At 40.4% G+C, this 24,579-nt stretch overlaps 1 protein-coding gene across 2 annotated transcripts in view; it reads right to left on the bottom strand.

Annotated features, from left to right (window-relative positions):
* LOC149156931 (nucleolar essential protein-like protein) overlaps nucleotides 1-24,579 on the bottom strand; it is a 74,420-nt gene that overhangs the window by 19,464 nt on the left and 30,377 nt on the right. For both annotated transcript variants that reach the window (XM_089438834.1, XM_089438833.1), the window contains exons 3-7: nucleotides 19,618-19,710; nucleotides 19,373-19,517; nucleotides 19,122-19,232; nucleotides 18,935-19,017; nucleotides 18,657-18,714 (exon numbers count right to left, since the gene is read on the bottom strand). In XM_089438834.1, coding sequence (XP_089294960.1) covers nucleotides 18,657-18,714; nucleotides 18,935-19,017; nucleotides 19,122-19,232; nucleotides 19,373-19,517; nucleotides 19,618-19,710 — 490 coding nt within the window. The remainder of the gene's footprint in view (nucleotides 1-18,656; nucleotides 18,715-18,934; nucleotides 19,018-19,121; nucleotides 19,233-19,372; nucleotides 19,518-19,617; nucleotides 19,711-24,579) is intronic.

Genomic DNA, 24,579 nt, shown 5'->3' with positions numbered 1-24,579 from the left:
AAGGTGGTGCAAGGCAGGTGATTGGAGTCACCTTCAGGTTGTGGCCTAAAAACACTTCAAGTTGGTCGGGGGGTGCTAGGACAGGTTGTAGCCTGCATAGGGCGTTGTGGTGTCTTTTTAGTTGGGGTTGATAAACTATAGAGCGACGAAGCATCCTTTCCGACCGCAGTTGGTAAAAAGAGTGTTCAGCACTCGTCAAGTTATGCCCTGACTTACAGGGCATTGGGGCGTCCTTCTGGTTGTAGAAGGTTATTAGGGTTTAGTAGTGTCCTACAGGTTGTTGCCTATGAATTAGGGGGTTGGAGCCTCCTCTTTTCTTTTAAAGAGGAGGAGAAGACAATTACTAAGAAGCGTTCAGTGGTTTTTGACCCGGAGGGGGTTTTCCACTTACAAATTTGTGTCCTCTATTTTATCTTTCTACATTGTTGTATGGTGTCGTCTATTGTTGATTATTGTTTATGATAATAATATCTAAAGATTAACTAATGCTCTGAAAAGTACAAAAAAAAAGTGCTAATTGCTAAGAAATGCTGATTCTTCCCCCCCAACCCCCCTCCCCAACAGTATTTCCAACAATCTTGTGGTTGATAAGGTCATGAAGAACATGCCTTTATAAAATTTTCTTTAGAATTATAGAAACAATAAATATTTTCTTTTCTTGCAAGCGTGAAGAACATCCTTCAAATAATTTTTCTTTTACAAAAATAATTTATATTTCATCATTACAAGTACAAATGAAATATTATGAAGACCGACCATAGCTACAAAATTCAACAATTCAATCATGCAAAATCTTATTACAAACCTAGGCTCCTTTGATCTTGCATTATCCTGCTTATATCTCTTGGAATGGAAATTTTATGAGAAAATCTTATTATTCTTAACTATTAAGTTCAACCAAAGTTCATAACAAGATATCGATTATCAATATAATCACAGTATCAAGATCCTTAAAAATTGACCAACTGGTCAATTGAAGCATATGATGCAACATGAATGGGCATTATGTTTTGACTACTTCATAATCCAAGCATTTGTTCTTTGAAAGCAAAGAAGGTTACTTCGGAATTTTGTATTTATTAGAAAGCTTTTTGTATGAAAGCTAGCCTTCAGTGATTAAATGTTTTTATAATTCTTCACTTCTTTGAGTACCCATGAGATGAAAATATGCATGTATGCATGCCCATGGATGTGACTTATTGGTTGCTTTCAGGTGAATTAAAGACCATATCCACTGAACATGGCATGTAGCCCATGTTCACTGCAGAACAATGTCGTAGTCAAAGCATTTTCTAGAAATTTGTTCTTATTGGAAAATGTAACTATGTTCGGTCTTCAATAATGTACTTGAGTCATTATGTAATGTACTTGTCAAAAGAATAAAGAAAAGAATTTTTATTATTATAATTGTGACTTATTAAAGCATGGGTTTCATGCTTGTGTCACCATGTTTTAGGTCAAAGTCCCCATTGAGGACTTCTAGGATTTATTCCGAGTATATAGAGTTATTGTACATTTAAAGAGACCCTTCTTGGGCTTTTGAATCATGTAAAAAGGTTAAGTATTGAGTCAAATATGAATTATGTAACCTCCACACCATGTCGGCCTAAGACCCTATTCGACCCCACAAAAAGCGTATAAAAGGAAGGACATCGAATTCATTTGGAAGGACATCGAATTCATTTGGAGCATCACTTCTCATCAAGTTCAAGTTCTCTCTACTGGGCAGAAGTGCAAAAATCTTCTTGTTGGGCAAAAGTGCGAAGTGGGTAGTTGGGAAAGTCTCTTGGCGGGAAGTCGAAGTGAATGCGAGTTTGGGTGAGTTTAAGAAGTCAAGGAAAATCGAAATTTTGGTGGTGGTCTCTCTCTGTTTCATGCTCTAGATTGGGAGATCAAAGTCTTCCAAGTTGGACTGCTGTCAGTTGCTGCAAGTCGCTGCATAGTCGAAGTTGCTGGGAAGAGGTCAATCCTCTGGAGGCTGACTTGGTGTGGAGGGAAGGCCTAGTCTTGGTCTAGGGTGAAGAGTCTCAAAGAATACTATTGAAAGGAAGAAATCCTTTGACTGGGTTTTCCCCTCAAAGGGGGTTTTGCCCTGGCATGTGCCTACATATTGTGTTCAATGTTTTATGTGTTGTTGCTTTTGGTAATTGCTTGATGAACTGAAGAAAGAAGATATAAAGAATCATAATAAGAAGAAAAATCACAAGTAATTATCAAGATCAAGAAAATCTTTGCTGCCTTTCCGATTTTCCAACATGGTATCAGAGGTTTGGTGAAGAAAGAAGAAAAAGGCAGATCCATTCATAGGCACTATCTCAGGGAAAGAGTCTATTATATTCAAGGAAGATGTCTAACATAATCAAGGGTGAGAACAAACTTGAAGGAGCATCTAACTTCAAAACCTGGAAGAAGAGGATTGACCTAATCCTCGAGAAGAACAAGGTGCTAGACTTGGTTAAAGGAAATGTAAAGAAGCCTACAAAAGAAGCCAGTGATGCTGACAAAGTGAAATTCAAGGATCTAGAATTGGTGGCTATGACTCTGATGGTAGAAAGGATAAAAGACAAACTTGTCCCATTCATAGCTAACATCGATCATGCTTTGGTGATGTACATTGTATATAGCCTTGTCGAAGTCGTTCGCTATTAAGAACATTGGTCAAGTAGCAAGTTTGAAAAATGAGTTGAGGAATATGAAAATGACTAAAGAAGATACTATGGCAACCTTCTTTGTGAAGATAGCTAGACTCAGGGATGATCTTTTGGCCATCGATGAGATTGTTCCAGAGAAAGAATTGGTGATCACTGTTATATTAGGATTGCCACCCTCTTGGGGTGCATTTGCATCAGGTCTCAACGGTTGGAAGGTAGTTCCCACCTTTGAAGAATCATGGACCGCATGTAGTCAAGAAGAATTAAGGATCTCAATGGTTGCTAATCCTGAAGGAGTATCAAATGCTTATGTTGGTCATCATAAAGGAAAGAGATCGAAGGGATCAAGGAAGAAAGTTGACATGTCTAAGATAGAGTGTTATCAATGTCATAAGAAAGGTCACTACAAGAGTGATTGTCCCGAGAATCCAAGGAATAAGAAGAGAGGAAGAGATCAAGCCAACTTTGGTGAAGAAGGAGACTTGAAGAAAGTCAACACTGAAGAATCCGACATTAGGGACTTACACTATTAAGTCATTTGCTTTATATAACTTGTTTTACATGTTTTAGAATTTATAGGTTTTTAACATATCTTTGGAAAAGGCATTTTTGTATTGCTTTAAGTTTGTAGGTTTCCCTCGAACTTTGGAGGGAGCTCCCAACAACTCTCAAAGATAAGTATCTCATGTCTTTTCAGTTTTGGGTTCATGTACTCATTTAGTTTTGATTATATTAAATACTAATCACCTTTCTCCCTTTGTTGTCTTGATCAGGAAAACATCTGAAAGGAGGAGGATCTCTCAAGACAAGGTTAGTCAAGATTCAAAGGTATGTTTTGAATACATTGATTGAAAGGATTATTCATTTGATGATCTATTACTAACTTTGTTATGACTAGCTGTATTGAATCTTAGTGATTCTTGTTTGGGTGATTCATCTCTTGATAAATCTACCCACCCCACTCATATTCTTGATTGACTATGTAGAACCCTAGACAGGTTCTGGAAAATCCTAACCAAAGGTTATGCTAATGTGAATGTTTGAAATCCTAAGTTACTTAGAGATATTCTTAAATGTTGGTTGAAGTCTTATTGATGAAGTCATGTTTGGGATTTTGGTATGATCGAGAAATCCTAACTTGTTAGAGTTGAATGATGAGGTCTAAAATCTTGAACCTTTGAAGTTTTCGTAATGTTGTGTTTGCTATGTTTCTACATTGGAACCCTAGCACACTAGGGTTTGGTGGAATTTGTGTTCTACATTGCAACCTTAGCTCATTAGGGTTTGGTGGAATGTGTGAGCAAGACCCTTATATTGTCTTAAAATGTTTTCCTTAGTATGTGTGTGTTTGTCTGATCAAACCCTAGTGTAATCAAAATGATTGTGTGTCTAACTCTTATTTGATATTGTTGTGAAGTTGGGTTTGACTAACACATGATATGAAATATATTTGCATGATGATAAAATCTAGGCATCTATATAGATATGTCCTTTTGGTTAAAGTCCTAGGTTGGTCTAGGTCAAATGTATTTATGTTATTAGACATATGATATGCTTATGCATGGTTATGAATTCATAGATATGTGTGCTGACCTGGCCATTGATGGTCATGAGTCTTAGGGTTTAATGAAGTCCTTGTTTGAGATTCTAGGGTGATGATATCTGGAAATCTAGGGTGTTATTACTAAACCCTAGTGAAGTTAAATTGTCTAGTATGTAAAATCTATTAGATGATTGTTAAAAATGAAATTCTAGGGTTTTGCAGTTAAATCCTAGTAGTGACATTGTCCAGTGTGAAATGTAACAATCTGAAATCTATGCATGTAATGATTGTTAAGATTGTGGAAATGGAATTCTAAGGTTTTGGAAATAAACCTTAGTCAAAGTAAAATCTCTAGAATACGATGATTTGAGATTTGTATAAGTTTGTTGAATTTCTGAAAAATGGAATTCTAGGGTTTTGGAGTTGAACCTTAGTTGAAGTAAAAATCTCTGATGAATGTTGACTATATGATAATTTGAGATTTGTTGAAATTTTGGTTGAGTTTGATGATTGATCGGAAATCTAAGGTTTGCAACTAACCCTAGCAATAGTTGGTCATGTTAGTGACTGATTGATGGTTGATCGAAAATCTAAGGGTTTGAAACTAACCCTAGTGGAAGTTGGGCACGTTAATGTCTAAGTTGCAATTGACTTTGATTCTTTTGTATGAAATCTAGGATTTGTATGAATCCCTAGTGAGAAGTCTAACATGTGAATTTTGAAAGGCTGTTAGATGCTTTATAGATCTATACGTGTCTTAATTGTTTCTAGGGTTTGCTATATGTTGTAGGAAGGTATGTCATACCTTTGGAAGACACATTGAAACCCTAGATGGAATGAATGTAGCTATAAAGTAGTCTAGGGTGTATGACAAAGCCCCTAGCAAGATGTTGAAGAGTATATGTCTCTTGTTTATAATTAAGTCTGGGTATCTCACATATATATGAAATGCTTCCGTGATTCTGATATGGCTAACATTATGCTTTTATAGTTTTGGTTGTACTTGTTATTGAAGTTGTACAGGTACACAATCTTCAACTTGGTGAAGATGTTCATTGATGTGATAAGTATGATGGGAATGATAATGACTCTGATAAACTGGTTGGAAGCCACGAAAGATTCTCCGATGTCGAAAAGGAAGAAGTTGATCTCCCGCAAGAAGCATGAATAGAAGAAATCTCCCTAAGATTAAGAGGGAGTCTAGATAAAGAGATGCTTCCTAGTTGAGAGGGAAGGCTTAGCTTGGTGTTAATTGAAGAATGAATTTCGGAGGATATGTTATTGCATGATAAGTAGGAAGTAAATCATATGATTGAGGAATCCTCTGTCAAAAGATTCAGTTGATAGTCCTACTATGGAAAGATGAAAAGCAACATTTGTTGTCTGTGAGACCCCGAAGGTTTGTATTTGATTATGTACATGTGAAAGTATATTATTGATTGGGGTTGTGTTTATACAGGTGAATCTCTCGAAGGATTTGATAGCATGTTGGTTACCAATTAGTTTAATTGGGAGAGATTGGTCATTCTTGATCTGCTGGATCAAGGGGTGTTGAGGCTTTGTGAGTAAAGCATTGCCTCGAAGGACATCTAGCTGGCACATTGTGTTGATGTCTAGAAGTTGGAAAGGTGGTGTTAATCAAAGACCTCTGTTTTGGATACACACCTAGATTTTTGGGTTGATGGTTAGCAAGTAAGCCTGATGGTACCTAGAGGGGTTGAAGCTTGAATACATCTTAGTCCCACTTGGATAGATTGCCCTAGTCAGGAATCTAGTCCATGGCATTGCGGTGCCTAAATTGTTGAGTGACTGGTTGGATAGATTGCCCTAGTCAGGAATCTAGTCCATGGCATTGCAGTGCCTAAAGTTCTTCATGGTTGATATAGTTTGAGATCTTCCATTGTATTTGTACATTATGAATACCTCCCTGGTTAAGAGGGAGTGTTGGAAAATGTAATTATGTTCGGTCTTCAATAATGTAATTGAGTCATTATGTAATGTACTTGTCAAAAGAATAAAGAAAAGAATTATTATTATTATTATTGTGATTGTGACTTATTAAAGCATGGGTTTCATGCTTGGGTCACCATGTTTTAGGTCAAAGTCCCCATTCAGGACTTCTAGGATTTATTCCGAGTCTATAGAGTTATTGTACATTTAAAGAGACCCTTCTTGGACTTTTGAATCATGTAAAAAGGTTAAGTATTGAGTCAAATATGAATTATGTAACCTCCACACCATGTCGGCCTAAGGGAAGATCAAGTTGGCCTAAGATCCTATTCGACCCCACAAGAAGCCTATAAAAGGAAGGACACATAATTCATTTGGAGCATCACTTCTCATCAAGTTCGAATTCTCTCTTCTGGGAAGAACTGCAAAGTGGGTAGCTGGGAAAGTCTATTGTCGAGAAGCCGAAGTGAATGTGAGTTTGGGTGAGTCTAAGAAGTCAAGGAAAATCAAAATTTTGGTGGTAGTATCTCTCTGTTTCGTGCTCTAGATTGGGAGATCAAAGTCTTCCAAGTTGGACTACTGCCGAAAGTTGTTAGTTGCTGCATAGTCGAAATTGTTGGGAAGAGGTCAATCTTATGGAGGCTGACTTGGTGTGGAGAGAAGGTTCGGTCTTGGTCTCAAGTGAAGAGTCTCAAAGAATACTATTTAAAGGAAGAATTACTTTGATTGGGTTTTCCCCTTACCGGGGTTTTGCCCTGGCATGTGCCTACATCTTGTGTTCATTGTTTTATGTGATGCTGCTTTTGGTAATTGCTTGATGAACTAAAGAAGGAAGATATGAATCGTAATAATAAGAAACATCACAAGTAATTATCAAGATCAAAAAAATATTTACTGCCTTTTTGATTTTCCAACTGTTCTATGGGATAGTGTCTTATTAAAATGTTGGGATCCTTCGGCGTTCCATTGTTTCACTTAAATTCCTTTAATTAGTAATCTAAGGATACATAATTATTTTTCTTTTCAGATAGTGAATGTCACCCAACCTTTTCAAACAAGCTAATTTGCCCAAATTCATCACAACATGTAGATTATCAATAGAATTGTTTCATCAAAGTGATGAAAATTCACCATGTGATCAATCAAAGTACAATATGCAATTTACTTCATGTGACATACAAAATGGATGGCATGTGAAAACCTCTTGGTTCATTTGCCATTTCTGTGAATAATGTATAAAATATGATATATATTACCTGTGAAATCCTTCAAGTGATGCATATAATACTTCCAAAAATGTATAATAACATTATCATTTACAATGTGATTGATTGGATTCTTCTCTACGATCAGCTCTGAGCGCTGCTACCTCAGCTCGGCCCTCCGGCCATTCCGCCCCCAGCGCATGAGCAGATCGAGCCTTGGATCTGTTTAGATCAGATCGCTGCTCCTCAATCCTGTCTTCTGACCCCTGCGTGCTCCTTCTGTGGGTGAGCTCGTTTCCGAGGATCTGCACAAGCGAGGTCCCAGGTCATGGAGACTTGATTCGACTATCAAATCAGATCTAGGGCCCATGGAGGTGTTGGGTACCCCCCAGGCCCCTTCCTCCTCTCCTCCGTCGGCAAGCTCCCCAGCTGAGGCGTTCAGTCGTCTTCTGGAAGGGCTACCCAAGAAGAAAAATGCAGAAGCAACGAAATTCGTCAAGAAACTCGACGATATCCCCGAGATTTCTCTACCCCCGGAAACCCCGATCCAGGTTGCTCTGTCCCTATCCGAGCGGGCTCTCATAGGCCAGTTTACCGGTCTATGGCCATCTCCCAAGTCGACAGAGAGTTGGGTTAAAAGAAACTGGTCGCCGCTGATCAACGAAAGTGTGACATCTTATTTCCTGGGCCGAGGATTCTTCCTCTTTGAATTCACCTCCAAAGACGACAAAGAGCTGATCTTTCGAAATGGCCCTTACTTTATGGGCCCCCAGGGTCTGTATCTGAATAAATGGACCCCCGACTTTGACCTAGCAGTAGACGTACCCAAAGTTGTTCCGGTATGGGTTAGGCTTCCCAACCTCCCGGTTCATTGCTGGAACTAGGATTCTCTGATGCATATTGGAAATGCCCTGGGGAAATTCATAGACCGAGCGAACAGCAAGGATCAATACGACTGCGCAAGGATCTGCGTTGAGGTGGATCTGGAGGAGGGGCTTCCAGAGGCCATCAAACTCAAAGTAGGAAACTGGACGCATGTGCAGAAGCTAGATTATGAACAGTTGCCTTTCAAATGTCGGAAATGCCAGGTCTATGGGCACTTCGCCAGAAACTGCCCAACGGCCAATGAAGCAGCTCAAGGGAAGGAGGCCGGCTGGAATCAAGTAAAACGATCCAAAATGGCATCCAAGACCCAGAAGCCGGGAGGAACTACCGGCAAAGGCCTCCAGCAGGACCCAGCTCAGCAGATCCAGCAGCCCCAGCCCTCGTTCAATCCAGAGAACAGGTTCGGCCCTCTCAGCTCCCAACCAGAGGACTCTCATGAAGTAGCAGTTCAAAAGCCAGCGTCCCCAGACAAAGGTTCCCAATCGCCCAGCGTTAAAGACAAGGGAGCTATTGAAAGTCCAAAAGGAACCCCTGAAGTAGTCGAGGAGGAGGATCAAGAGTCAAAAGAATCGGAGGAGGAAGGGGAAATAGGAGAATCCCAATCCTTAGTAAGGAGATCTACAAGAGGACGTAAAACGGATCGGGAGAAAAGAGAGCACGAAACATATAAAGATAAACTCCAGGGCAGCCAACCAACATTGGAGAAGCTGTTAGAAAAAAAGCCGAAGATGGTAAGAAACAAGCATCAAGGCTCCAAGGAAGCCCAGCCAAACAAAGGTAAATAATGAAGATTATCCCCTGGAACTGTAGGGGTATGGGCAGTAAAATAAAGGAAGAAGCTATACGAAATCTAATAAGAATAGAGGCCCCTGACATACTCCTTCTCCAGGAGACTAAGATGGAGGAACCAGATTTTCTCCAGGTAAGCAAGAAACTTTGGAAAATAGTAATGCAACAGCTGTCTCAGCCCGAGGAGCCTCTGGAGGGTTGGGTACTCTTTGGAATGAAAGCAGATTTTCGTTGGTGGCAGAGGCATCAAATACCCACTGGGCGATGTTAAAGATGCAGCATGTAATTACAAAAGAAATCCTTTGCCTTTTCAATGTTTATGTTCCAGTAAATGCTGGAGAAAAAAAGAGCTGCTGGGACTCCTTAAGGCAGCACGCAGATCTGGTTAATCTAGAAAATGTCATCATAGCAGGCGACCTAAACATCACTTTGCACTCTTCTGAAAAGAGAGGAGGCTCCATTGTACGAGACCCGGCAAGGGAATGGGTTGAGGATCTCCTCCAAGACTGGGATCTGCTAGATATCAAGCCCGTCTCAGGTATGTACACTTGGTCCAATAAAAGAATAGGTCCTGGCCATATTGCAGCAAGGTTGGATAGATTCTTGGTGCATAGCTCTTTTCTTCTGCTTGGCCTAGACGCTAGCATGCATATTCTTCCTTGTAGCATCTCTGATCATAAGCCAATCAAGCTCACCCTCCGAGCTCACGTTGACCTAGGTCCCATTCCCTTCAAGTTTAGCCCATTGTGGATCAAGGAACCAAATTTCTTGCAGATTGTGAAAGAAAGCTGGTCTCAGCCAGTCACTGGATCTCCATTTTATATTTGGGAAGAAAAACTCAGGAGATTGAAATCAGCCCTGAAGAGCTGGGCCAAATCTATTGCAAATCCAGCAGCTGAAAGGAAAAATATCCAAAGCCAGCTTGAAGCATTTCAATTGAACATAGAAGAGGCTCACATATCCAGAGAGACTTTAGACAAGGAGGCTCACCTCCAGCAATGCTATCATAAAGCTTGCCTGACCGAAGAGGAAACGTGGAGGATCAAATCGCGATGCCTCTGGCTAAAGGCAGGTGACAGAAATACATCATTCTTCCACAAGCATGCGGAAGAGAGAAAAGGTTTCAACTCCATCAATGAAATTAAGGAAGCGGATATCACTCATAAGGACTTTGCAAGTATTAAATAGGCAGCTCATCATCATTTTAAAGGGTTGTACAGTGAAGATAAGAATGCGAATCAGAATTTTAGTTTGTTGGACGGGATTCCCTCCTCAGTATCTGTTGATATGAACCAGCATCTAGAAAGTAAAGTCACAATGGATGAAGTCAAAAGGGCCCTCTATGCCATGAATCCTGACAAATCCCTTGGCCCTGATGGCTTTTCCGCCTCTTTCCTCCAAACCTGCTGGCACATAGTGGGGAAAGACTTATACAAAATGGTTCAAAAATCGCAGGCTTGCCAGAAATTAGGTGGAAGTACTAACTCCTCTTTTCTAGCTCTCGTCCCCAAGGAAAAGGGAGCCAATTCCTTCAATAGGTTTCGCCCTATATCCCTGTGCAACATTGGCTACAAATTGATCACAAAAGTTATTGCTAACACGCTGAGGCATATTCTACCTAAAGTCATCCCGAAGAACCAAGGAGGCTTCATTCACGGAAGGCATTTAGTGGACAACTTCACACTTGTCCAAGAGGCAATTCTATCAAGCCAGCAGCGCAAGGAACGAGGTATGGCTATCAAACTGGACCTAGCAAATGCCTTTGATCGAGTTAATCATAGTTTTCTTTTGAATGTGTTGGAAAATTTTGGTTTTGGGGTGAGATTCATCACTTAGATCCGGGCCTGCATCTCGGAACCATGGATTGCCCCTTTAGTCAATGGTAGATCTGCAGGTTTCTTCAAAGCTACAAGAGGGTTAAGACAGGGTTGCCCCATGTCTCCCCTGTTGTTTGTAATTCAAGCTTCAGCTCTCAGTTTCCATTTAAACAACCAAATGCAAGAGCAGGAGATTTCAGGGATATCCATAGCAAGGGGGGTCCAAAATACAAATCATGCATTATTTGCAGATGACACTCTGCTGCTTGGGACAGCTTCGATCCACTCGGCCAGAAGATTTAAAGAGACGCTCGATGAGTATTGCATGGAGGCTGGTAGCAGTCTCAATAAGGGTAAGTGCCATACTTACTGCTGGAATACCCCGCCCTCCTTGATCAACTCCATCTCTAGATGCCTAGGATTCGCAGCCTCCTCAGAATGGACATCGTTCAAGTATCTGGGGCTGCCTATCTTCCTCAAACGCGCCCACAGTAGGGACTGGATGCCGCAGGTAGAAAAATTTAAAAGTAAGCTGCAGGCATGGGGAGTTAATTGGTTAAATATGGCAGGTAAGACAGTCCTCATTAAAGTTGTCCTTAGCAGCCTCCCGTTATTTCAGTTTCTGTGCTTCTGGCGCCCAAATGTATCCTTCAGAAAATGGAACAATATATCAGAAACTTCTTTTGGAAAGGGGGTAAACACAATGAGAGAAGATTCCAGCTTGTCAAATGGGAGACTGTTCTCAAGCCTAAGATGGAGGGAGGGCTCAATTTTAAAAAACTCCTTCATCAGAACATAGCAATGGGAGCTAAACTTCTATGGAGGCTAATTGCGCCTAAACCAGGCTGGGCACAGACAGTTCTCTGGCGAAAATATCTCAAAGGCGCAAGACTGAGATGTTTAGACAGACCCCTGCCTCAAGGAAACACGTCATTCGTCAACCTCTGCTCCAAATCCGCCCCTTTGATTCAATCCAAAGCCTATTGGATTCCCGGAAATAGGAAAAAAATAAACTTATGGAAGGACCGTATTATGGATCGTGAACCTATCGGAGAAAGCCCAAAGCTGAAATCGCTGAAGGATTGGTTGGTGGCTGCAGGGAAGATCAAGCTGTGGGATATCTCCACTTGGAATGGCACGCAGTGAGCGGGCTAGAGTCTGCCGGATCCGCCCTCAGACCTTCAACAAGAAGCCGCCCACCTCTGCGAACTATTGAATGGAATCGCACCCACGCGCAGCAATAAGAAGGACAGGCGAGGCTGGGGCGATCAATCGACTGGTTATACAGTCGCCCAAGGATATGCGTGCCTAGATGCAATACCAAATGTGCCCATAGATCCGGCCCCGTGGAAGACAGTATGGGGCAGCTCCACGCTGCCAAAAATCGATCTCTTTTGCTGGATATTATGTCACGGGAAAATATTAACTGAAGATAAACTCCAGAGGCGCAGCTTCTACGGACCTTCCAGGTGCTCGTTGTGTCATGACTCTGAGAAAAGCGCCACGCATCTGATTCTTAATTGCAAGTTCTCAATTCAGGTCTGGAGAGAATTGATGGAGTATTGGAACCCCAGTTTCGAGCTTCCAGCGACCATAATAGACCTGTTTGCCACCTAGAAAACCTGCTATCCCGAACCCCCTCCCAAAATTAAAGGGATCAAAGCGACCTGGGCATCACTGCTAAAAATCTGCCGCTGGCAGCTATGGCTAGAGCGCAACAACAGAATCTTCAGGAATCTCCACCACAATGCCAAGACAGTGGCGGCCAAGGTAAAGACCCAATTAAAAGAATGTTTGGGAGGCCATAAAGATGACTCCAATCTCACCCAGTTAGACAGAGATTGGGGGTCCTCCTTGAACCTGAATTTTCAACAAAATATCAGAAGCATGGCTCCTCCAAAGGAATGGCAAATAAGCGGGAAAGGCAGAGAGGACTTTCAAAACTGGATTCTCAAACAAAAGATGCACTCCCTCTTCTTCGACGGTGCAGCAAAAGGTAACCCGGGCAGCGCTGGAGCAGGGGGAGTAATTAAAAGCATAGATGGTGCAGAGATCCTCCATTTTGCCTGGGGATTAGGAATCAACTCCAGCATCCAAGCTGAAGCATTTGCCCTCTATCAAGGACTCAAACAGCTTTAGAACTTGAAAATCAAGGAGGCCAATATCCTGGGGGATTCCGAAGTGATCATCAAACTTATGGTGACTAGCTCTATTCCACGGGATTTAAGATTAGCAAGGCTGATCCAAAGAATCAGAGGAATGGCAAAGATGTTTCAAAATCTGAAATTCTTTCACGTGCTGAGAGACAACAACAAAGAGGCAGATCTCGAAGCCAATAAAGTTGCTCAGCTATCGGCTGGGACATTGAAAAGAGACGGGGAAGAAGCATGGGTTCCAATTCCTTAAAGCATTTCAGAAGATGTTTTTTTGCTTAATTCTAACGTTGTTTGTATGTACTTTTAAACTAGGGCAAATAGAAAATAAAAGCACAATTGCTGATTCCAAATGGAAGCGGACAGCAAGGCTAAAAGAATCTCAGAAGGAAAAAACCAAATGGATAGTGCCCACTCCTATTGTATTCAGAAGACTGGTATTTAGACCAACTCATTAATACAATTCATAACCGTTCTTGTTAAAAAAAAAAACATTATCATTTACAATGTATGAAAACAATATGTGTGTGTGTATCAAGGGATCCAGAGAGAGAGAGAGAGAGAGATTCCAAGGAAAATCTCATGGGGAAACCCCCAACCACTTCCCCGCATTTTGCAGCTAGTACTCAGTATAAACCCATCGGCACCTGACCCAGTAGGTTTGGTAGGGACATCAAGCGCATTGTTGCACAAAGCGGGGATGTTTTTTGGAAAAGAAGCGTCGAAAGTGTCATTTTCCAAAAATCTAGGAAGCAATATATATATTTGCATTTATATTAGAAAAAACATCCAAAATACCAAATTAGTGGTAGAAGATATGAAAACATGCATATTTGTACATAAATCGAGATAGATATGGCATCCATTACATCAATGATTAATTATTTGAACATCAACCATCTAGATTCTAGCAATTACAAACATAGTACATACATCAAATTTGTTAACATATCATAAAACATAAAACATTTAGAAGAAAAAATGTAGCATAAAAACTATGGCTGAAATATGAAAACTGATAGCTTGGAAACTTAAATGTAAAAATACACACACGTATTTGTAAATAACAATTTATTAATATATAAAATTGTATAAGATGCTATGAATGTTTACAATGAATCCTTGCTTTTATACCTCAATAGGCGACCTTTCGTGAATGGGCATGTCTTTTAGACATGCCTTTTCACTTAACTTAATGATTATTTAACCTAACTAATATTTGATTATTTAATATTTATATTTATTTTATTTATTTAATTGTTATGAATTATATTCATAACATAGCCCCTTCCTTCAGAAGCTTTGTCCTCAAAGCTATATTGCTGGCAATTGTCTTTGCGGTGGTTGTCGTCTTGGCATATGGGAGGCGGAAGGTCTCTGGTGGCTCAGCGTCTATAATTCGCTAATAACTCTATTTTTGAGTCCAAGGTTGTCTTCTTTTGTTCCCTTCTCTCTTTTTTTTTATATTATCTTTTTTCAAGTTAAATTTTTTTTTAAATATATATATATATATATATATAATTTTTTTTAATAAGCTTTTTTATAAATGATTAAATTTTATATATTAATTAATTAAATGAAATTAATTAATTAATTAGATTAATTAATTTATATGAATTAATTAATAGTTTTTACTTAAGTTATATTTAATTATACGCTTAATCGGATGGCTTAAGGTTATATGCCCAAACGAAAAGACCAATCGTTGGAGCATGTCGTTTGACACTTGGTTTTTAATGATGTTGGGTGCGATCTTTTCGTCAGTGCAGGAGCGAAGAACTATTTTGGCCACACACAGAGCCGCCCTTCTCCATTTGTCATATCCAACAGAGCTCCACCACCCATTAGGTGGGTTTTCCGCAGGGCATGAGTTGTGAGCCATGGATGCTCGAGGACTTGGTGTGCGCTGAGTCTCTTGGTGACGTCTCTAGAGAGTATACATTATATCAAGTCTTTAGCAGAGTCAGATATTGAGCACCACCGATCACTTCGAAACGAAGGTGCCCACAGATGACAACCTCAAATCTTTCCAAAGTTGTCTTTCCCGCAAAAGGAACCTGTCCACTCAACATTAAGTACAGGATCACCCCTGCGCTCCACACATCCACTTTCTCGCTGTAATGCTTCTCTACTAACACCTCCGGTGCCAAGTAATACGGAGTACCCACAAATCCTTGCATTAATCCTTCCCCCGAAGAGAAAGAACAAGCGTCCCCAAAGTTTGAAACTTGATTTCAGCGAGGGAATTTGAATTATTGGCAAAGAGAATGTTTTCGGGTTTTATATCTCGGTGGGCAATTCCCATGGAATGGCAGTAACTGATGGCCTCCATAAGCTTTTGCAAGATGGTGGCTGCCTCTTCGAAGAAGAAGGGTATTGTATCTTTCTTGCTATCGAACAAATCTCCACCAAAGCACATCTCCATTACCAGATGGACATATTCTTCGTCCTCATAAGCTGCATGCAGAGAAACTACCGCTGGGTGACCTGAAACACGCTGCATCATCCTGATTTCATTGTTGCAGCGTTCTTTGTTGACAAAATTGTCGTGCAGGATATCCAATTTTCTAATGGTCTTGTAGTCATTCGACACCCCTTGGATTCGCCTGTCCGGCAGAGTGATCCACTGCTTGAACTGGTATACCCACTGCTCAACTGATACACTTGTGTTCACAAAGCACATAACCGATTTCCCCAGCCAAACTATGGCATAGACTTCCGTCAGAGACTTTCTTGCACCATAGGGTAGCACAATCACGCCCGACCTCGCTTTTCCTTTTACGAACATCTTGTCCACGCTCCGTTTTTTATAAGGCTGAAGCACCGCACTTTTGCCTCACTTGCACCAATTTAGTCGAATCCTTCCGGAGACTCTTAGCACTTTGTTGAGCTTCTACGCCACTTTTGACATCAGGTTGTCTGAGAATGGTGGAAACATCGCATGTTGTGTCGCCCTCTAGAATCACATTGCCTTCCTTCAAGTACAGTTTCAGTTTCCCCACGTTTACGATGTTTCTCCGAATTGATCTAATAACATCCTCGGGAAGCTTGCTTTTGCACAGCAGATTGAGGACCTTCATGATTCTTCTGGAATCCAACCCTGCGAAAGCCGCGCCATACAAATACGCGTTCATGATTCCATATCGTGAAATTGTTGCAACCTGCTCTCCAGCTCTACAATCGCTATGCAAAATTAGTACGCCGACTTGTAGAATTCGGAGGAGGTTTCAAGAAAAATTGTCCCCTCAGAGCACACCCACAGAGACCTCTTATCGTTGTGAGGCTTGAGATCTGCGAACACATCTCTGAGGTTTTTTGACAAGTTTAAATCCAATTCAACATGTATTATATCTTCTTTTATAAATTCTACATGTTTGAGTGTTGTATTTTCAATGACTTCATCCTCTTTTACATAAATATCAGCTTCATTGGAATCATTATCATCATTCTGGTCAACATCTTCTTTCTCTTCTTCCTCATTTTTCTCTTCATCATCTTCCTTATTATTGATTTTCTTTCGACATTCTTTAACTTCTGCAATTGATTTTTCTAATCGCTGAAATGCTTCTTGAATACTAAACTGTTCAACGTAATCAGGATGTGAACGTAATGGCACATTGTGCGGCAAACTACGTTCAAAGGCCCGCATGATTATATCGTGTGCCATGGCTCTGATACCACTGTAGCATAAAAACTATGGCTGAAGTATGAAAACTGATAGCTTGGAAACTTGAATGTAAAAATACACACGTATTTGTAAATAATAATTTATTAATATATAAAATTGTATAAGATGATATGAATGTTTACAATGAGGTCCTGCTTTTATACCTCAACAGGCGACCTTTCGTGAATGGGCACGTCTTTTAGACATGCCTTTTCACTTAACTTAATGACTATTTAACCTAACTAACATTTGATTATTTAATATTTATATTTATTTTATTTATTTAATTGTTATGAATTATATTCATAACATAAAATCATAAAACATTCAAATGACTTATCTAGCAAGTAAGCCACTGTCAACATGAGTCATGTCCAAAATTCAAATAATAATGTTTACAAAATAGGCCACCTGACCACCAAGCACACACTGAACTAGGAAGAGTAAGACATAAAAGTTCAAATTCACAACGAATCTAATCTATGACAAACGTAGTAAACTATGAATATATCTACTAATTTCCCCTCCTTCCACCACGAACACTACGTGAGCTTCCACATGGTGGCGGTGAAGCTGATGGTGCCTGTGGAAGTTGTGGCAGTGGAACTGATGAAGATAAAGCCCATGTTGTTGGTGTTGAAGAATTGAACCTGGAAACCATGGGACCAAATGGGGGTGGCATCTCAACTCGATAATCATCATCCTCGATAAGAGCATCCTCCAATTAATTTAATTGCAACACTCCATCCTCCAAATTGGCCTCCTATAGATTTTTGTCCCAAAGCTTAAGGTCTTTATTATTCTTTGCATCCTCATAGTAGTGGGACAACAATCGCAAGTTGTAGTGAACATAAACCAAGCTCCTCCTCCTTCACTCCTCCAAGCTCTCCTCAAGCCTCTCTTCTCCAAGCTCTCCAAAGATGTAATAATGAGGAAAAGAGGGGGAAATGCCTTTTAACCCCATCTATCATTTTCCTAACTCACCATAAACCCACCCCCAACCCAAGTTATATCAAAGAAAAAATAAAAAATAAAAAATAAAATAAATTGGGCCTCCTGCGGAACTGTCCGTTGCCCTCCGGATCCGCTCGAGATCCACTCGGATCCGTGACCAATCCTCCATGGATCTAAGGCAGATCTTTTTCTAGATCCGCTGATCAGAAATCCGGAACCGCGGATCAGGCCCACACAATTACAGATTTCCAGGAATCACCCCAAATCGGCGGATTTGCAGATCAAACTTTTGGATCCGCGGTTCCACCAGAGGATCAATACAGGACAAGGTTCCGGCCTTGGATCCTTGGTGGGGGAAAGGATCGTGCAACATTGATTAAGCGAGGCACACAATACAGGCAGCCAACCTAAGAGATCAACCTCAAGACCTGCATCAAGCTCAAAGCACTCAACCACTCTAGCTAGCCCACCAAGGTTGTCTGTGTGAGAAAGAGCCAAGGAAAACCTCGCAGAATATCCAGATGGAAGGCAGCTCCACTGCCAGCCACAATAGCAGCTGGTAAACCCAAGGAACTCAACCAGATTTGAACCTATGACCTGTGACCTCCCTGTTGGCAGCATGCCTTGCCCAGATGGTTCAACCAATCGAGGTAATCCTTGGGGTTCACAAACATTTATATACATAGGCTGTGAATAGTCCCAGATGGCACTTTCTTTATGAATGTTAGTATCTGTCAGTCCACAAGCTGTCTTCTGTTTATGATGGTCATTGATGCTATGTTTTTCATATCCATATAGGTAAATGCCAGATTTATAAAGTCTTCTGTAGATTTTTATAGGCCTTTTACTCTTTTCAGGCAGGTGGATACCTATCCAGAATGGCATTACTGAATCTATATCTATGGGTCTAAATGTTTTATCCTGAAACAAAAAGTGATATTTCAGCTGTGACATCACAATCATGTGATCTGTATATAACACTTCAATAATATCCGCAAATCTAAACCCTTGTAAAAAACTGTCAGTAACAGATAAAACTTACTTGAGATAAAATCATCAATGTAGTCTACATCAATTTTCCCATGAGCCATTGCCCCAACCTGCAAAAATGACTTCTGTAAGATAACTGTTTGTTAACAAGTACTAAACAAAAATGAGTCAAACAGGAATACCGCAAATTCTTCTCCATATCAATTCCACATAATATGATGTTATCGTATTAAGAACAGCAATGGTAAAAATAAAACTGAAACAATTGTAAAACATGCTTAGTAACTGTGCACACAGACTGGAGCTGGCTGGAAGGCTTCTTGTTCTTACCACAAAAATGAGAGGAATCTTGTCAGTGGAAGCAGCAACATAGTCATGAAGCTTAACTACTTTGGGTGCACTGTATGATAGCCCTAATCACAGTGAGATTTTTTTAATCAGGATATGGAAAATGGGTGTCATCCAAGGAAATATATGCATAAGCAAATAAAACAAGAAACCAAATTCCACTTCTCACCAATTCGATGGGCTTCACTAGGTAGATATTTTGTAACTGGATTTTTTATCACATGTAGGAGTTTATCTGGCCCATTAGTTGCACGAATGCTCAATTTTTGCAGAAGTTGCACTGCAGTCACAATTCAATACACAAAACAAACTGTTCTTAGAACCCAAACAAAATCAAAACCATATCACTAAGAACATACAAATTTAGAGAATATCATGTCGGACTTGAGTTAAAAAAAGCAAATGAATATAAAAGCTTACCCATCAACCCACAAAACCGCTTGAAGGTTCTTGGAAGACGAACATGGGGATTCACTTGTATAAGCACTTTCTTCTGAGTTTGCACATATACTGCACTAACCCTTCCAGACTTGTTAAGAGGGCTGTCCAAAATTGCCAATAGAGCCTGTTTACATTAGGTGATTATTAGCAGAAGAAATCTCGAAACAACCTTCAGAAAGATATTTAAAAATTATTACAAAGATAGAAAAAAGAACCAAACATACCTGGTGAACAATATCTGGCCGAAATATTGCTAGGTCCTGTTTGTGTTTTCGCAGAAAATGGCGATGGTCATCGCAGTTTAGAAGTTGGTATGTCTATACACACCATAAAACATATCAGTTGTGTCAGAATATATGTAATACATAGGCATGAGAGTTAATAACTGGATGCTTTTGGAGTCTATCCATAATTGCAGCTTTCCATAATGGAATGTTTTCATACCTGGTCCACTATCCATCTCACTTTTGTGATAAATTTTTAAAAACATTTTTCCTCTGCGGTTTACTTATTTATCTCCATAATCAGCTCTCTATTTAATTTCGTGAAGTCGTCACAATTAATCATTTTTATGTACAATTTATAACAAAACAAATATTCTTTTATCTGTAGAGGAAAGGTTATTCTTCATTCTCCCACATTTTTCAAAGAAATTAACAACTCTTCTGTTGGAAATACTGAGAGGGGGGTGAATCAGTATTTCTTTTTCTCACTATTGTTTTACTAGTTAAAATATATATGTTCAGAACACAAAATGAACAGCAGGAATAAATGCTTTTATTAATATAACTGTGCAGTAAAATAAATACAATAAATAGATTGTCACAATTGGTTGCCAAGCTCCAACTTGGACTTTGGTGAGGCTCCAACCTCCTGAGCACCAACTCTATTTTGCCAAGACACCAATCTTGGACTTAGGAGCACCAACTCCCAAGGACTTCAATCCTGTTCAATTCTGGGGCTCCAACCTCTTTGGTATACACTGGTGTGCTGCTGCGCTCTTTTCAGCTTCCACTGCTTCTGCTGCCCCCTTTTCTTCTGTTGCTTTCACTATCTCATGCTCAGGTTATACCGTTCACGAACAACTCCTTCAGTTCTCTGTTTTTGCTGCTTTTATATGCTCCATCCCCCTGTCCATTCGTTTCCTCTTACATGCTGACTCTTTGGCTTCCTCCTCACTTGATCGCTTGACACTTCGGCTTCCATTCCTTTGCTTCTTCTGTCTTACAGGCTTTATCGGAAGCGTTCTTTAGGCCGAAAGCCTTTTCTAACCATGGACTTACTAGGAATCGAAGCCACCCTTTATCGGTGCTTTATAATCAACCATCGGAAGCCACCAACCGAGCCTTTAATCAACCATCACCAAGCGCTTTAATCAACCCGCCACACTTATAGACATATATGGAATTACCATAAAACCCCTCATGGCCATATGCAACCATATAATATCAATACACCACTTAACTCAATGTACGCGGATCTCAAGGATTATATGGCTGCTTTCATAAATTCGGCGGGTCCGGATTTCGCAATCATAACAAAACTCTTAAGGCCTGACCTCCGATGAGGAGCGGACCCGATGCTCTTTTAGACTCCCTTCTATACTGGTTTCGGGTCCGATGTATATCGGCACTTGCTGTAAACAATAGTCCCGATCCTCCGACGGAACGCGGACCCGACGCCTTCTTATACTCTCGTCTCTATATTGAATTCGGGTCCGGGATATCGGCAGGTTCGCTTCAGCGGATTTGTAACGCAAAGGTTTAGCGGACCCGATCTCCCTTTAGGCTGCTCTCTAATATGATTTCGGCTCCGGATGATTTCGGCGATGTCACATATCGCTTCCCCCGATCCTTCCAATGCGATCACTCCGATATGCCGATTGCCGATTAGATCTCCGTCGTTCATTATTCTTTCAGATCGGACGGTCAGCGCTAAATCGCATATCGCGTCCATCGCATATCGCATCCTCCATTCTGCATTCCCCGATCGCCGATTTGGCGAAATATATATAGATATATATATATATATATATATGCCATCGGGTCCATATGTGCCGAAACACATTTAACTTGTGTTGTTTCCGCCAAAAAGGAAAAGGCCTTTGATTATTATAAATGCATATATGTAGATTTTGGGCGCTCAAACACTCCCGATAGCATTAATACATGCAGATGTGGGTTTCCATTGCCCGAACAACTCCCGATAGTATTAATGAAGGCATATATGGGTTTTGATCGCCCGAACAGCTCCCGATAATGTTATCTGAGGCATATATGGCTCTGTTTGCTTCATTTGCTCCTCCGATGGCTCCTCTTGCTCCGATGGCTCCTCTTGCTCTGATATGCTCCGATAGCTCCTTCGATGGCTCCTCTTGCTCTGGCACTCCTCCGATATGGCTCCTCTTGCTCTGATATATGTGGCTCCTCCGTTATGGTCTGCTCCTCTTGGCTCCGATATGCTCTGTCTCCTCCTCTTGAATATTGCCATATTGACATCAATGACAATCTGTGTCCAACAATCTCCCCCTTTGTTATTGATGGCAATATTCTTCTGCTTTCTCCCCCTTTGACATCAATGGCAAAGGAATGCATACGAACTCCCCCTGTCAAGTTGCTCCCCCTGTCCTGCTACATCTTTATGAATAAACTTGAGCGATGATAAAGAAATAACCCCCATCTTTTGTCACAGGTGTTCGAATGCTTCCCGAGGAAGAGGTTTAGTGAAAATATCAGCTATCTGCTCCTTAGTACTTTATAATATATATATTCCAGAGCGATGTTTTGTTCAGCTACTTACTCACGAAGGAAATGATACTTGATTGGTATATGTTTGGTTCTTGAGTGCATCACTGGATTTTTACTGAGACTGATAGCACTAGTGTTGTCACAATAAACAGTAATTGGTTGATCTGTACATATGTTGACATCCTTTAGCGCTTCCTTCATCCATAGTATATGAGTACAACAGTCTGCTGCAGCAATATACTCGGCTTCAGTTGTGGATAATGATATGGATGACTGTTTTTTGCTGAGCCAGGATACCAAACAGTCTCCTAGGAAGAATGCATTTCCACTAGTACTTTTCCGATCATCTATATTTCCAGCCCAATCAGCATCGGTGTATGCAGTTACAGTCAGTGTTGAGTTCCTTGGGTACCAAAGACCGAAATCAGAAGTTCCCTTCAGATATCTGAGGATTCTTTTTACAGCTAATAAATGGGATTGTTTGGGAGCCGATTGAAATCTTCCCACCATTCCTACTGCTTGCATTATGTCTGGTCGTGTAGCTGTTAAGTATAGAAGGGCTCCAATCATTGACCTGTAATGAGTTGCATCTACTAGAGGGGAGTCATCATCTTTGCTCAGTTTGCAGTTTGTGGTCATGGGAGTGCTCATGGGTGCACAGTCCTCCATTCCATATTTTTTGAGCATGTCTTTTAGATATTTGGCTTGAGATATACACAATCCTGCTCTGGTTTGAGATACTTGAAGTCCAAGGAAGTGGGACAGTTCACCTATCATTGACATCTCAAATTCTTTTGCCATGCTTTGAGAAAATTCATGGCTCATTTCATCATTATTACTAGCAAAAATCAGATCATCGACATAAACAAGAGCAACTAGTAACTTACCTTGATATGTCTTTATGTATAGATTTCTTCCAGCCACTCCCTTTTTGAAGCCTTGTTGTTGGAGATGGTTATCCAGTCTTGCATACCAAGCTCTAGGAGCTTGTTTCAGCCCATACAAAGCCTTTTTCAACTTACAGACTAGGTCCTTTCCTGTTGTCAGATCAAAACCTTCTGGCTGCTCCATGTAGACTTCCTCCTTGAGTTCCCCATTTAGAAATGCTGATTTCACGTCCATTTGATAGATTTTGAATCATTTCGAGCAAGCAAATGCTAAAAACATCCTGATAGCTTCCATACGGGCCACTGGTGCAAACGTCTCTTCAAAGTCAACTCCTTCAATTTGCGAATAGCCTTTGCAAACAAGTCTTGCCTTGTTTCTGATAACCTGTCCTTCCTCATTCATTTTATTTTTGAACACCCATTTGGTTCCTATTATGTTTTTGTCCTTCGAACGAGGTACCAGCTCCCATGTCTTGTTCTTCTCAATTTGGGGCATTTCTTCTTCCATTGCTTTTACCCAATGAGGATCCTTACTTGCTTCTGTGAATGTTTCTGGTTCTATCATAGATAGGAGGGCAATGGCTTTTCTCTTGGGTGAGGTTGTTATCCTTCTTCTGGTCTGCACACCTTCATCTTTATCGCCAATGATCTGTTCTTCTGGATGGTATCTTTCTACATACTTCATCTTTGAAGGAGTATGAGACGGTTCTCTTTCCTCTTTTTCTTCTTCATCATCTATCTCTTCTTCTTTAGATTCTTCTTCTTCAATGAGGAAGTCATCTTCTTGTTCTTCAGTTTCCTTTTCTGGAAGATCTTCATCAACCTTTACATCAATGCTTTCCACTATTTTCTTCAGTCGATAATTGTAGCACTTGTAAGCTTTGCTCCGTGGAGAGTATCCAAGAAATATCCCCTCATCAACCCGAGAATCAAATTTTCCAGGTGAGCCATCATTTATTTTTATGAAGCACTTGCTTCCAAATATCCTGAAGTACTTCACCGAAGCAGGTCTTCCTTTCCATAGCTCATAAGGAGTTTTGTCACAATTTGGTCTTAATTGAGTCCGATTCAATGTATAGACAGTTGTCCCTACTGCTTCCCTCCAGAATTTAGGTTGTAGGTCAGCTGCTAACAGCATGGTTCTTGCCATTTCTTGGACAGTTCGGTTTCGTCTTTCAACTACCCCATTTTGCTGAGGTGTTCTGGCAGCCGAGAATTCCCTTTTAATTCCATGAATATTGCAGAACTCACTGAACTCGTTTGATGTGAATTCTCCTCCTCTGTCTGTTCTGAGACACTTAATTTTTGAATCTTTTTCGTTTTCTATAAGGGCTTTTAAATTCTTAAAACACTCAAAGGTTTCAGATTTATACTTTATGAAATATATCCACATCATTCTAGTATAATCATCAACAAATAACACAAAGTACCTTTCTCCTTGGAGTGCTTGATTTCTAGTTGGCCCACACACATCAGCATGGATGATCTCCAAGGGCTTTGATGTACAGTGTTCCTTTGTCTTGTGGCTGGTTCTGGTCTGTTTTCCATGTTG

The sequence above is a fragment of the Pinus tabuliformis genome, chromosome 9 (genome assembly GCF_031772625.1).
Source record: "Pinus tabuliformis cultivar Carrire ecotype Pingquan chromosome 9, CPIR1, whole genome shotgun sequence".
Classification (NCBI taxonomy): Eukaryota; Viridiplantae; Streptophyta; class Pinopsida; order Pinales; family Pinaceae; genus Pinus; species Pinus tabuliformis.
Note: the sequence above shows the minus strand (reverse complement) of the source record. Positions and strands in the feature narration are given on the sequence as shown.